Genomic DNA, 12468 nt, shown 5'->3' with positions numbered 1-12468 from the left:
TGTCTGGGTTGGGCTACGTATAAATAGCATTCCTTGTAAGGCCCTAGAAACAAAAGTTTGTATTTGACAAGTTGGCAAGGAGCCAGTCAACAGTACAACATGCAATGAGTTGGCATTTACAACTCCTGAATGTACTGAAATTTGCGAAAGCTTTGGGAAATTGCACTCATTTACGTCAAACTGCTCAAAACATTCAATCAGATCTCATGCAAAATGTGACGAAGAAGTACTAGTGGCTGCTTAAATTTTCGTTCAATTTATTTTGAAGGTTTTTACATTCAAATACAGAATATTCTGCTTTGTCAAAGATAACATTTTATATAAAAATACTCTGAAAGAAAGTTAAAAATTCAGCTGCTGAACAAAACCATAACTCACAAAAAATATACAATCGATATTCGCCTAACCAAACATCTGTTCATTTCATCTTCATAAGAATGAATATACACATTTTCACGTTTCCTTCTTGCTCTGCAACCATACAATTTCTGAAACGATATCCCCCAGATTACACTATCTTACATCCCTGAAAATAAGTCTCATCGTAAATGAAATTACACCAACCACACTACAAAACGGTAAATGAAAACATGTCGATGAACGAATGATGGCAGTATGTCAGAGTTTGTTTTTGCGGTAGTCTGCTAGCAACCATTACGAATTTTATCTGCTCTACTAAAATATTGTGTTTTATCTGGTATTACAGAAGTGATTTCCCTCTAAGATTGGAAAAAAAATGTTCCCATTTGATTGACCTGTTCTCAAGCAGTTAGATATTACAATATTGGACTTTCATGGTAGATGTAGATTTCAAAGATAATGGAGACTATCTGCAAAGTTTTTTATATTTTCAAACAAAAAATTGTGACATCTTGGCAAAGTTACTGGGTGATTGACTAATCATACGATTGGTAATCTAGTTTAAATGTTAATGATAAAGTAGCTTTATCTGTACAAGGTGCAGTCCCACCAATTCTTGAACTTTGGACTGATGATCTGCATATCTTACATGTACTTGCCAGAGTCCTAACTTCTGTACTGTGAACTTCAAACATTGATAACTCTCATTGTTTCAAATTTACCAGGCAACAAAATGTCGCGAGTTTACAGTGCAACCCTTCCATATATTTCAGATCAAACCAAACTAATAATGCTGATTTTTCTTTTATTGCGTATTGTGTGATCATTTCAGGTGGGGGCAAACTGCTTGCAAGCTCATGTAAGACATCAGTTTAAATTTTAACTAACCATTTGCCAAAAGAGGATAGAAGTATTATTTAATCTTTTTTATCAGTTTCTGGAAGGACTGTGCATATACTTGTATTTCTGATCAAAAATCTGAAAAGCTATAAACTAAGACTAAAGTGAGTATCAAGCAGTCCAATTATTAAATTCAGAAACTGGGACAGACGATTTTGTCAGGAGATGGTGCTTCGCTTTGTCAAAAAGAGACTTCAAATTAGTAAATTGAACGTGTTGAACTGATACTTTGAAAGGCAAAATGACTTGAATATTGCACATATCTTTTTCCTTTTTTTCAAACATTTATATACAAAACTGAAAACACATTTCAACTGCTCCTTCCCCTAACAAAATGGTCTGTCCCAGCAAATGCTATCTCTTGCATTGGATGGTATCTATGTACAGAAGAAAGTTTTTAGTATGAAAAAGTCCAGTTATTTTCTCGCCAGCCTCTTTGGAATTCGATTTTATGTTCTGCTTTCCCACTTTGTCTTTGCAAGCTCTATGCTGTGCCATTCACTTTCCCATTAATAGTCGAAGTGCTGCTAAACCAGTTAGCACTGCTCCAGTAACGACAAGGCTGTTGAATGCCACTTTTTCCCTCCAGTCTTTCTCTTTGAAGGCATCATTCATCGCATCCTGGATAAAGGGAAGGAAAAGACGGGGTCATTTGCATGAATACATGAATGGAGAACGGTAGATTCGTGTCAGGCTGCATTAAAATTAGTTTCGACTGTTCAGTTTTGTTTCCTGGTATGACACTAAAAATTTCCACAGTGGTTCCCTTCTTGGCGGTGGCCTGGTGGGAAATCGTTTCCCGTTTTTATTTTCAGCCGCCCGCTTCTTATTTTCCAAATTTTCGTCTGAAAATGATTTTCGGATGAAAATTCGTACTAGAAAACATGCGTTCAGGACATAGCTCGGATGCGGTATTTACTGCACGAGCATGCGTCCGGTTCTGGACGGTTCGCGAATCGCCTGTGCAGATAGGGTCAGAGTCAGTGATCTATTCCCGTATAGGCGTCACATGCATTGTCGGTTCCCCCCGTCATGGTGGACGTGTAGCTGTCGCCAACGTACGATAACGTTGAAAACAGTGGGCACGTTCATACAGCAAACATAATTGATATTTTTGATAGTATTGTGACTTAAAAGGGGTAAAAAGATTGCCACCATGGGTTTAATAACGAATTCATGATGTGGCAGGGGAAGAAATTTTCTACCGGAACCAGAACAGCGTTCGCTAGTTTTACCGATCCACTGTCTGAGCTATGGTGATATGCGGTAACTTACCCATCCACCTTGTGCCTGTATCCATTTTGATAATTTCGCACGTACATACTGCGCTGTGTATTCCTTCACAACATCGACATATTCGATTAAGTCTCTATCTTGGCAATGTTTGGCAAGTCTGGCACTAAAAACGTACACTGTTGCAATCCTCCCCCAGTTAACTTGTCCTTCGTCAAACATACTGTCTAAGCACGCCCTATAGCCTTCGTAGCCATCTTTTTCCGGCGAAAACTGCAATCTCTCGGTGATGCCCTTCAATGTGATACTATACTTTTCATCTATCTCGTCTCCAACTCGTCTGAGCGTTTCGGCATGCGTACAAAGAGGTTTTGTTGCACAACTTTTGGTTTTGTAACTAATATAGTCGTCTGCTAACAGTTTTGCGGTTGACATGATAGATTCTTCTCCCAGTTGACCTGCTCGGTCCGGGTTTGAAGTCGAAAATTCTGTTTCACCAGGCTGAGACAGTGGCTTCGACGTCGAATCTTTTCCGGGAGAACAACCGCTGTAAAGTTGTGAGAAGACGGCCGCCTTTTGCTGCGATGAGAAAATGCCTGATCCTGGTATAGCCGCAGCCATGGTTGTACGTGTTCTCACAATCTGGCGGTTGGTCGAAGTAATCGTTTCTCTTGGCTACAAGTCAGCGAATTCGTGATGATTCAGTCTTGCCCGATTCAGCGTGACCGACTCTTATAACGATCGAACACTCGGTAATAATCCTACCTTCGGCAAAGATCGTACCTTATCGTAAATGTAAATCATGTAAATAGCATCCGGAAAATTTGAAATTTCATTGGCTAAAACCGAATCTAAATATAGCTTAAACGTCATACGCTTTCTGTTTTGACGTCAATGAAATATCGTCATTGATTGGTTGAACTCCACACAAGTTGTTACGTGTGTGCCGCGTGACCTAAAGACTGTCGTCGCTCAACCCGAGAATTCGTCTGAATTTTCGGTAGTATTTCCTTAATTCACAAAAGCGTATTTCCCATTAGATCATTTAGTGTACAAGAGAGCTTGTTCGGGTGAGAGACGTCAGAAAAGCGTCCAGACCGTGAGGATAAGGAAGTAAGAAAATAAGGTATTGGAAAACACGGATCGATCACTGACTTGGGCAAATTTTCACGTACGTATTTTTACTTATACAGTTTAGATTTTGCCACTGTCAAGGTTTTACCAAGAGTCCATTGATTGTATGGTATCTCAGATCAGCCTTGAAAATACTGGTGAATTTCCACTGAGCTTTCTAATTCTCTAGCAAATCCTTTTGAATAGGCAGGACATGGATGTAAAAATGTTTTTTTACATCCATGGTCAGGATGACAAGTTGGGTTGTGCCACATTTGGACGTAGAAACCGTAAAATTTCTCCGAGCCCTGGTGCGTTGTGAAGTACATGTGCCTACCCCAAAATCATGGATGTTCTATCGGTATATTCTTCTCAAATCATATCTGAGATCATAGACCCTAAAAACGTTTTTAGGGTCTATGCTGAGATCGACATGGCCGTTCGCTCCGGCGACTCCATGCTGACCATTGAACAACCGAGTTGTCGTCCTTTTGGTGGTTCACAAATTACTACATCGACGTAGAGGTACAAATCTTACAAGCATACCCAAGATCGTACATTTACGATGTTGCCGTCCTTTTTTACATAAATGTTGTGAGTTCATGACACTTTAAGTGGTTTCTTGCTCAGTTACTTCTACATGACAGTAAAGTTTGAGGCAGTGTGATCAACTATGATGTCATCGTGACACCGGTACCCCACCCAAAACACTGGTGACCCCATGCCTTCAAAGGTCATCTTGGAAACCGGAATTGTTGTCTTACAATTACAATACAGACAGTAAAGGGCAAGACTGAATTCTTAACTAATGGGTTGTTTTTATTAATTTGCAGATCTGGCATCGAACTTAAAAAGAAGAAGCAATTCACAAGGTAGCTGAGTGAAAGTTATGCTTTATAACAGATCTAATCCAATGGAAAATGTAGAGGCTGCCACAAGTAACCCCAACTTTGTTACAGACTCAAACACACAAGGAAACTTGAACTTCAGGAGAGTTGTCCCTTCGAACGGTTACCAAGGCAACACTGAAGGAAGTCAAGTGTTTGAGCGAGCGAAGTTCATCGGACTTGCATTAAGAATAATAGCTGATGATGCCAATGAAAGGCTCTTTAAACCGACGGCAGTAATTTCACCACCAAGAACTTGTCCTGAAAGATAGAAAACAAGAAACAAAAGGTTCTCAACTACTGACCTGCACTGAGGAATCAGAATGCTGATAGTCTTGAGAACAGCAATGAAATATGACGAAAATAAAAAACAGGAAAAAAAGGAGGGCGTGCCATATCGCACATTGGTCATGGATTGCAGGTGACGTACAGTGTTGTTAGACACTGTTGAGAAAACACCTCCAGGTTTTTGGTTTTCATCAAATTAGGAAGAAATTAGTGACTGTACTGGTGTATGATACAGAATGGACAGTCACTGAAATGAAAATTGAAATCTGAACATGATAATTTGCATGGCATTATCTTAAGTACAAGCAATGCCTGTAAGGAAACATCTACATTTGACTCTGATCATGAGCAGATTTGTGTGCTCACTATAATAAACCAGTATTCAGTAATATCACTATAAAGTTGTGAAATTCTGCTACAAAAATATCTTTGAAGTTTGTAAAGTTTCAAAGATCTATAGGTAAAAGAATTTCTAAGTTTTGAGTTTTCCACCATATCATGTATGTCAATAGCATTTTCTTGTTATGTTTGTTAAAGCGTACAGTAATGTCTTTTTTCCACCATATCATGCATGCCAACAGCATTTTATTGTTATGTTTGTTGAAGCATGCATTGATGTCCAATATCCACTTTTATCAGGACAGTCAATAAGTTGTCATCAAGTTTTGGCCAAGGTGTCCACAAACTCAGGAAAATGAATTCTGAACGGAGGTCCTGAGTCAGCCAATGAATTGTTTTTGAAAGTTTTTGTGGATGTTAAACTGTCAGGACATTCTTGTTGATCAGAATGAATTCTTGTGATTTGGCTCAGGCACTTTGAGCTCCAGGTCTTGACTTCAGTGTTCATATTGACAAAGAGATTTACGTGCAAACGCTTGAAGTTTAATTACCCTTTTACAAGTAAACCTACAGTTTTATGGTTACTAAATGTGACAAGAATTCTGTAAAAATGATCAGAATTACAGCTCTTTTTTCTATGTCTATAAACACACAGCTACTTATAAGTGCAAGCTCTCAGGTATTCAAAGACAACTGTAGAGGGCGCTATACCCAGAATGGGCTTAGGTCTCCTTGAGATAAAACTGTATCCTTTAAAATAAGGAAAAGAGTGCGTTTAGTTTTCATTAGAAGACGTGCAATCATTGAAACTTGGCTGGTTTCAAAATTATTCAAGATATTCTTACTTTTTACTTGTGTAATCTTTTATGAAGGTTAGAGTATTATAAGTCCTGTATAATATTTATTTAAAAGTGAATAATATTATTGTATTTTACAACACTAAAATTTAATAATAAAACTGGAATGACTTTGTACATGTGTGTAATTGTATGTCCAGCTAGTAGCTAGGAAGATGACACTTTTCATATCGTAAAATTTTGAATTTTGATAGCATTGTTTTTATAACAGACTTTCATAATATTGACCCAAAAAAATCAGCATTAAGCTGGAAAAGTACTCCCTCTTCCTGTAATGTGCAATGACAAATACCCTTGTACACAGCACCCTCTATGGTGAAAATTGACTTCTTTACGATCGTCTGGGATGGAGTTGGTGTGTTGTGTATGGTGAGAGCCCAGGCTGTGAATAAAGCTAGATATAAGATTGTACATTTTTTGAACATTTTAATTCCAACTGCTACAGTTCAAATGAAATCAAGAGAAAACGATGGCAAAGCTTTATAAAAAGCCTTTAATATTCAATCTCAGAATACTTGCAGTCTGCGATGGGAAGTAGAAAGTGTGCTTTGAAAACCAGGGAGCATGCCTTACTCATAGAGTTCCAAAAATAGTGGCAAAATAGAAGACTTATTAATGTCTAAATAGAAGAAATTGAAAGAGTATGAGAAAAACACTTGCATTTTGCTCATAAATCACTTTTTTGCAAATATTCATTGAATTTTAATTAATTTGTGAACCCAAGATTGAAATATTGGTTGGGTTCACCTTTTAGCTTGTCAAGAAGTTGTAAGTTGTGTGATAGAGAAGTATTAATTTATTCAAATGCATGCAAAGCACCCACTTTCCTGGCTCCTTTTCCCTCTCAATTTCAAACTTTCCAAAGAATTTAACTTCACTCTGGCTTGGTCAAATTTTGTGAAATTTTCACATAATGTTCTTTTAAATGCTTCATATAACAAAACCACAATTTTGTTTGGCAATAAAGTTCTTACATTTTGAATGAGAGGCATTTTAATTTTGCTAATCATGATTTTTCCACTTTTTTTGAGTGTCAGTCTTTTCAACCCTTGTCATTTTAGAATAAGGATAGGTAATGCAAAATAAAATAGTCGCTTTTTTCTACATATACTCTTCTTTCATGAGAAATATTACATTTCAGAAAATAGCGTCAAGTTTTGGACTGAATTCATTTTTATCAATACCCAAATTTGAGGGTTTTTTTACCCCAACTATACACCCACTTCATTCTTTAAGTAAACTATTGCTACCGTGCTAAACTTTATAGAGTCTCTCCTTTTTGAAAATATATAGTATGAGGGGGTTTCCTTTTCATCTTAGATGAGAAACATTGCTTAGCTTGCAAATGCCAATCAACTAGTTGACTCTTCCAGTCACAAATTGGAACCAAAATATACAGTTATAGTGAATTAGGGAAGCCTGTCATGTTACTATTTCCACAAAATAGCCTGCTTGATATAGGGGATATTTTATACACTATTTAAATTTTAGATATCTTGTAAATTCATTTTTACTTATCACTCCGATGAAAAAAGGACAGAAAAACGTAAAAGGACGTGTATTGGACAGTGAAAGAAAGATATATTTACAAATTGTGAAGTTTGTGTGCAGAAAAAAGTTTATTCTTTGCAGATTCCAAAATTTACAAGACTGAGCAGAGCTTTTGTTAAATGGAACGATCATGAAGAAATGCTACATTGTTTGAAAAGTTCTTACACCTTGGTTGTTGTAAAGTCATACAGTTGCTATGAGTTGAACCTGAAAGTTAAGCTTGAAAAAAGCACAGAAAAAAATGAAAAGAATGAACAATATCATGAATTTTTGTTGACATATCATGATATTATGTGTTGTAACCTACTATAACAGAATTTTGACATTGTCATTTCATTCAGAGAACGGCTCTGAAAATACTCCTGTATTGCACTTACATATATTTACAATCATCTGTAATACCACTTAAAGCGAAGGTACTTCCAACTTTTTTGAGCTTGTAGATGTATAAATCCAACTGAAGAGCAGCATGCTTCTGAATCAACACATTGAGAAAGCTCAATGCTGCTAACTTGAAAAACAGGTTTTTCAACAGGAAGTAAGTCTGTGACTTTGAGAACAGATGCCCACTGGATGTTTACCAGCCTGACATTTCCGGCACAGTGTAACGACTCAGTATTGAGGATAAAGCTAGGGATAGAGTCAGGTTAGGTGTCTGAGGTGAAACTGTCCTAGAAAGTAAAGTTGCATACATTTCCCTGTGGCTCATATTTACCAACAACCAAGTCTTGACTAGTCTGCCTACATTACATTTGTGTATTACACAGAAACAAGAATCATTTGGACCATTCATACAACAGACGCAAATATTCCTCAGTAATTTGGCATCATATAATAATAAATTCTGAAATCAGAGTCGCACGATTTTTCAATAGATTATGTAGCAGCATTTGATTCACTTGAATTCATGAAAAATAGCTACATTATACAGAGGCCTGTCTGAAAGTAAATTTAGTAAATGACAAGTTGTATGTAATAGGTAATTCTTTTAATTGAAAAGTTATTAACATGTACACTTTTAATGACTTAATGATAAATCTATACCACACCACTTAATTTCTACTGTTATGACAACAAAAATTAAAAACCTGATGATCAGCCTCACAATCTATAAAAATTGACACGTTTTCTTTTTCCATTGCATGAATGTCTTGATCAATGAACATGCCAACCGTCACTGTGGGTTTTAAGTTGTTCATTGGTGAAAGCGGAAGAAAACTAATCTTATTAACAACCTTTGGAAACAAGGTCAAGGTCAATATTGCTCATCTGTTAAAATTTGTTTTGAATCACAACTATAACCTGTTAAATGAAAAAAAAACTACTTGGGTTGATGATTTATTCTTCCCAAAGTACACATCTTGTCTCTTTCAGAAAAAAAAATCTGCATCTAACAACGATTACATATATTCTCATTGGCAATATTTGGTGTCTTGCACAGGAGGGTCTATGCTTGCACCCAGCACACTGAATTCATTTTTACACTATGTATTGTACAATATTCCCATGTAGGCTTGCAAACACCCACAGTTATATGGCAGCATTTCTAAAAGAAAGATGTATTTATTGGTAGGAATTTACCGACCAAACATTTCATCTACTCTCTGTCAGATATGTAAATTCATGCAAATGTAAACATTTTGGGATGCATTCTGTCTTTTGCTTGTATGGTTTTGTTATGGAGTGGCCTGTCCACATAAATTCTGTAAATTGTGACAGCTGGTATACTGTGTGATGATACAACTTTTGGGGTCGTGTGTTGATTATGAAACAATAAAAACAGATCAGCCTCATATCTGTCCATTCAAGACAACTAAACATAAATGGATAAGAAAATGTCGCTGTACAGAAGGCACGTTGATACAGAATATCATATGCTAGTAGACTGCAAAGACACAACTTTCAGGTGACCAACTGGAACACCCCCCCCCCCCCAGGATGTTATCAATATGTGACCATCCTTACATAACAGGCAGGTTCAAGATCAGCTGATGAACAAGACTGATTAATGATACAGTAGGCATCTGGCCAATTTGCTTCTCTGCCATCTCCTCAACATTTCTTCTATTTTGAGAACCACTTTTTGCTCTATATATGTCAGTTACTGCTCTACATCTGAACTGTCTAGTTCTTTATCTCAAAAAACCTCATGATGGAAAGCAAAGGTGTGGTCAAAAAAAGGGAAGGGGGACTTGATATTCTGTCGCTGCAAATATAACAAAACTTTGATAGTGACACAAAAAATGTACCTTGAGACAGTTTTTTTTTAAGCACTGATTTGCCCTGTTGCAAAAATGACATTGAAGCAGAGACCTGTACAATTAGATTCTTCTCTAACCATTGTTGGCTTCTTTAACAAACCTGCTTCTTACATGCCTGTGAGACACTCTGTGATACCAAATTCAAAAGTGGATTTATGCCGAGCTCATCATCGTTTCTGTCTTCCCGAATGACACGGTCATGTGTGGTTAGACAAATGTGTACAGGAAATGGGTAGTCTGCTATTCAAATTAAAATGATGTTCTCCTTACACTCTCTTCAAATATGATACCATTTTCACAGTTTTTGTCACTTTTCAGCGATTCAATTCATAAATGGACGGTATTCACCATACCTTGGTAAAACCAGGTTTTTGTAGAATGAGTTCCTCACACATTTCAAAGTGAGTGCAGTTGTGACATTTATATTCACATCTTGTAAATGAACATGAGTTTCGAAGAGGATATGAATAGTGCATGGAGGCACACCATTTCAGAAAAATAAAAATATCAAAGAACAAAAAGATTTTGGACGTTTTTAAACTGTATTGGATCATCCCTGTGACTACAAATCTGCATGTCTAGAGAAAAGGAAACATAACAGAAATCTTAATTAATAATGCTGAGTTTTCTTTTTCAAATATGTTCAAACTTTGTCGAGTTCACTGAGTTAAGTACCCCTGTGCATAACCATAGACCCTCGAGAAAAAAGGCCTATGTCTATGGCATAACAGCAACAAGGAACAAGTTAACCTTCTTGTTTTAACAGGCAACTTATATTAGTATTGATCATGCAATTTATTTTTTAAGTTTTGTCCATCAAAATACGTCTTCAAAAAGGGACATAATTCTGGTTGTAAGTCAATTCAGATGATGAAACCCCCTTTCTATTTTTGTTATTTTTGAAAAGAATGGTCGAGGAAGAATTTGGATGAATATGCAAAAAAGTACTATCAAGGTGACTTATAACCTAAGCTTAATTCTTAAGGGTGATGTTTTCAAATAGAAGGTATTGTCATAAATATCATTGTTTGGACTAAAAACAACATCAATAAATAGATCTGCTTAAATTTTGCTTTTTTTTTTGCTTTTTCCATTTGGTAAAATCATTATTGACACTGTAAAACAACAATACACTGATATTACCAAAGATAAATATACCATTGCAACAAGTAAAATAATTTTCTATGAAAGTACACTTTTTCCAAAAAAATCCCTCATAACCTGTGCTATACGTTCATCATTTCTGATAATCAAGTGGCGTCTGAGCATATAGACATGTTCCACTTCAATCCAAGTTGGGGTACCAAGAGGTGTGATTCCCCTCTCTAAGTGTGCATAATATTTACAGATATAAGCTCTCTATAGAGTATAAATATAAACAGGCAGGAAAAGTAGAAAAAGGGCAATGCACATGGATTTTAAAACTCTTAGTATTATTTACAAAACTCTGTACAGTATATTTTCTTCAGATAGAGTTCCTGAACAGGAGATTAAAATCATGTATAATTTATCTTTGGCTATAGAACATTATCAAATAAATATGGTTTAAAATGAAGTTTTTTGACTCTGTAAGTTTGTAGTGGTAGAAGGTACATGTGGTTGACTTGTTGCAGAAAAAAATTATCCAATAAGAGCTGATGGCACATTGAACTGAATACAAATGAAAGATTATTTCAGACTTCAATAGATAAATAATAAATGAATGGAAATTCAAATAGTTGAGGGCCAAAAAACTTTTGAAATTGCAAAAGCTAAATTAATTTAAAAGCAGCTATTAAAGATTCTTACATTTTTTACATACACATAATGTATATTTGAAGTTCTTTGCCTAAAAATACACATTATGTATATTTGAAGTTCTTTGCCTAAAAATGGCCAGGTTCAAGGCTACAACTTTGTTATCTTCTGTCATAGCATGAAAGATTTTACACTATTTTGAAAAGAATTTCTTCTACATCTTATAGTGACATGCCATAAGACTCAGCAGTCCCAGTAAATGTTTGAGAATTGCGATGAACAAGCACATTATCTCAAAGCACCTGTTTTGAGCAAATAAACTGATATGGCAAAATACAGCGATACATATTGACTGGGCTGTCGGTCAAAAAACGTATTAATCACCAACAAATAAAATTTAAAATGAGAATAATAATGTTCAAAAAGTGAAGTCAAAGTAACCAGACAGCAGCTCAAATCTCCTGCTGCAGTGTGCGTGTGTGTGTAATTACATGTAAAACAGAAAAAAGATGGCTATTCAGCTTCACCTCACATCCATGTGAAGAGCGCCATCTAGTGGTCATCCTTTCAAATTATTTGGCATATGTAAAGTATCGATGGATACTGAAGTTCATTACATAAGTTTGCTCAGAATGCTTTTAGTACATATTAGTTTATATTTACAGATTTGGTGAGTCAGCCTCTATCTAAACAGAACACCGAATCACCTTGCACTCAAGCAGAACGCTGATTGTTAGGAACACGATATACATGAAGAACATCGTCATCCCGAGAATTTTCGTCATCTTCCAGCGGTTGGCCGCAATGGTGATGATGACAACCATCAGCATGCCAAAGAGCAAGAGGATCGAACAGAAAAGACCTTCGCTGTTCACATCCACTGCGCTACCACTGTAAATTGCAGCATACAATATCCATGGAAACGGTAACCTAAAGGAAAAA

General features: G+C 36.2%; 2 protein-coding genes and 1 long non-coding RNA gene across 3 annotated transcripts in view; 1 reads left to right on the top strand and 2 right to left on the bottom strand.

Annotated features, from left to right (window-relative positions):
- Positions 1–237: 237 nt before the first annotated feature.
- On the bottom strand, positions 238–4310 carry LOC139121503 (apoptosis regulator BAX-like). The gene is made up of 2 exons (XM_070686405.1): positions 2536–4310; positions 238–1881 (listed from the first exon to the last, which is right to left on the bottom strand). Exons 1-2 carry the CDS (start codon positions 3112–3114, stop codon positions 1759–1761), a joined length of 702 nt encoding a protein of 233 aa, XP_070542506.1. The 5' UTR covers positions 3115–4310; the 3' UTR covers positions 238–1758.
- On the top strand, positions 3478–6094 carry LOC139121504 (uncharacterized). The gene is made up of 2 exons (XR_011549291.1): positions 3478–3664; positions 4440–6094. It is a non-coding gene; the product is annotated as an uncharacterized lncRNA (long non-coding RNA).
- A 4329-nt stretch (positions 6095–10423) lies between these two features.
- Positions 10424–12468, bottom strand: part of LOC139121502 (sodium/potassium/calcium exchanger 2-like) — a 95306-nt gene continuing 93261 nt past the window's right edge. The window contains exons 8-9 of the mRNA XM_070686404.1: positions 11655–12456; positions 10424–11617 (exon numbers count right to left, since the gene is read on the bottom strand). Coding sequence (XP_070542505.1) covers positions 12213–12456 — 244 coding nt within the window. The 3' untranslated portion in view covers positions 10424–11617; positions 11655–12212. The remainder of the gene's footprint in view (positions 11618–11654; positions 12457–12468) is intronic.

Source organism: Ptychodera flava, chromosome 21, assembly GCF_041260155.1.
Source record: "Ptychodera flava strain L36383 chromosome 21, AS_Pfla_20210202, whole genome shotgun sequence".
Classification (NCBI taxonomy): domain Eukaryota; kingdom Metazoa; phylum Hemichordata; class Enteropneusta; family Ptychoderidae; genus Ptychodera; species Ptychodera flava.
This window is presented reverse-complemented; position numbering and strand designations above follow the sequence as displayed.

Coding starts and splice junctions, on each gene's coding strand:
- LOC139121503 (XM_070686405.1), bottom strand. CDS start 3,114: ATGGCTGCGGCTATACCAGGATCAGGCATTTTCTCATCGCAGCAAAAG. Junction 1,882..2,535: donor TACAGGCACAAGGTGGATGG/GTAAGTTACCGC, acceptor CCCTTTATCCAG/GATGCGATGAATGATGCCTT.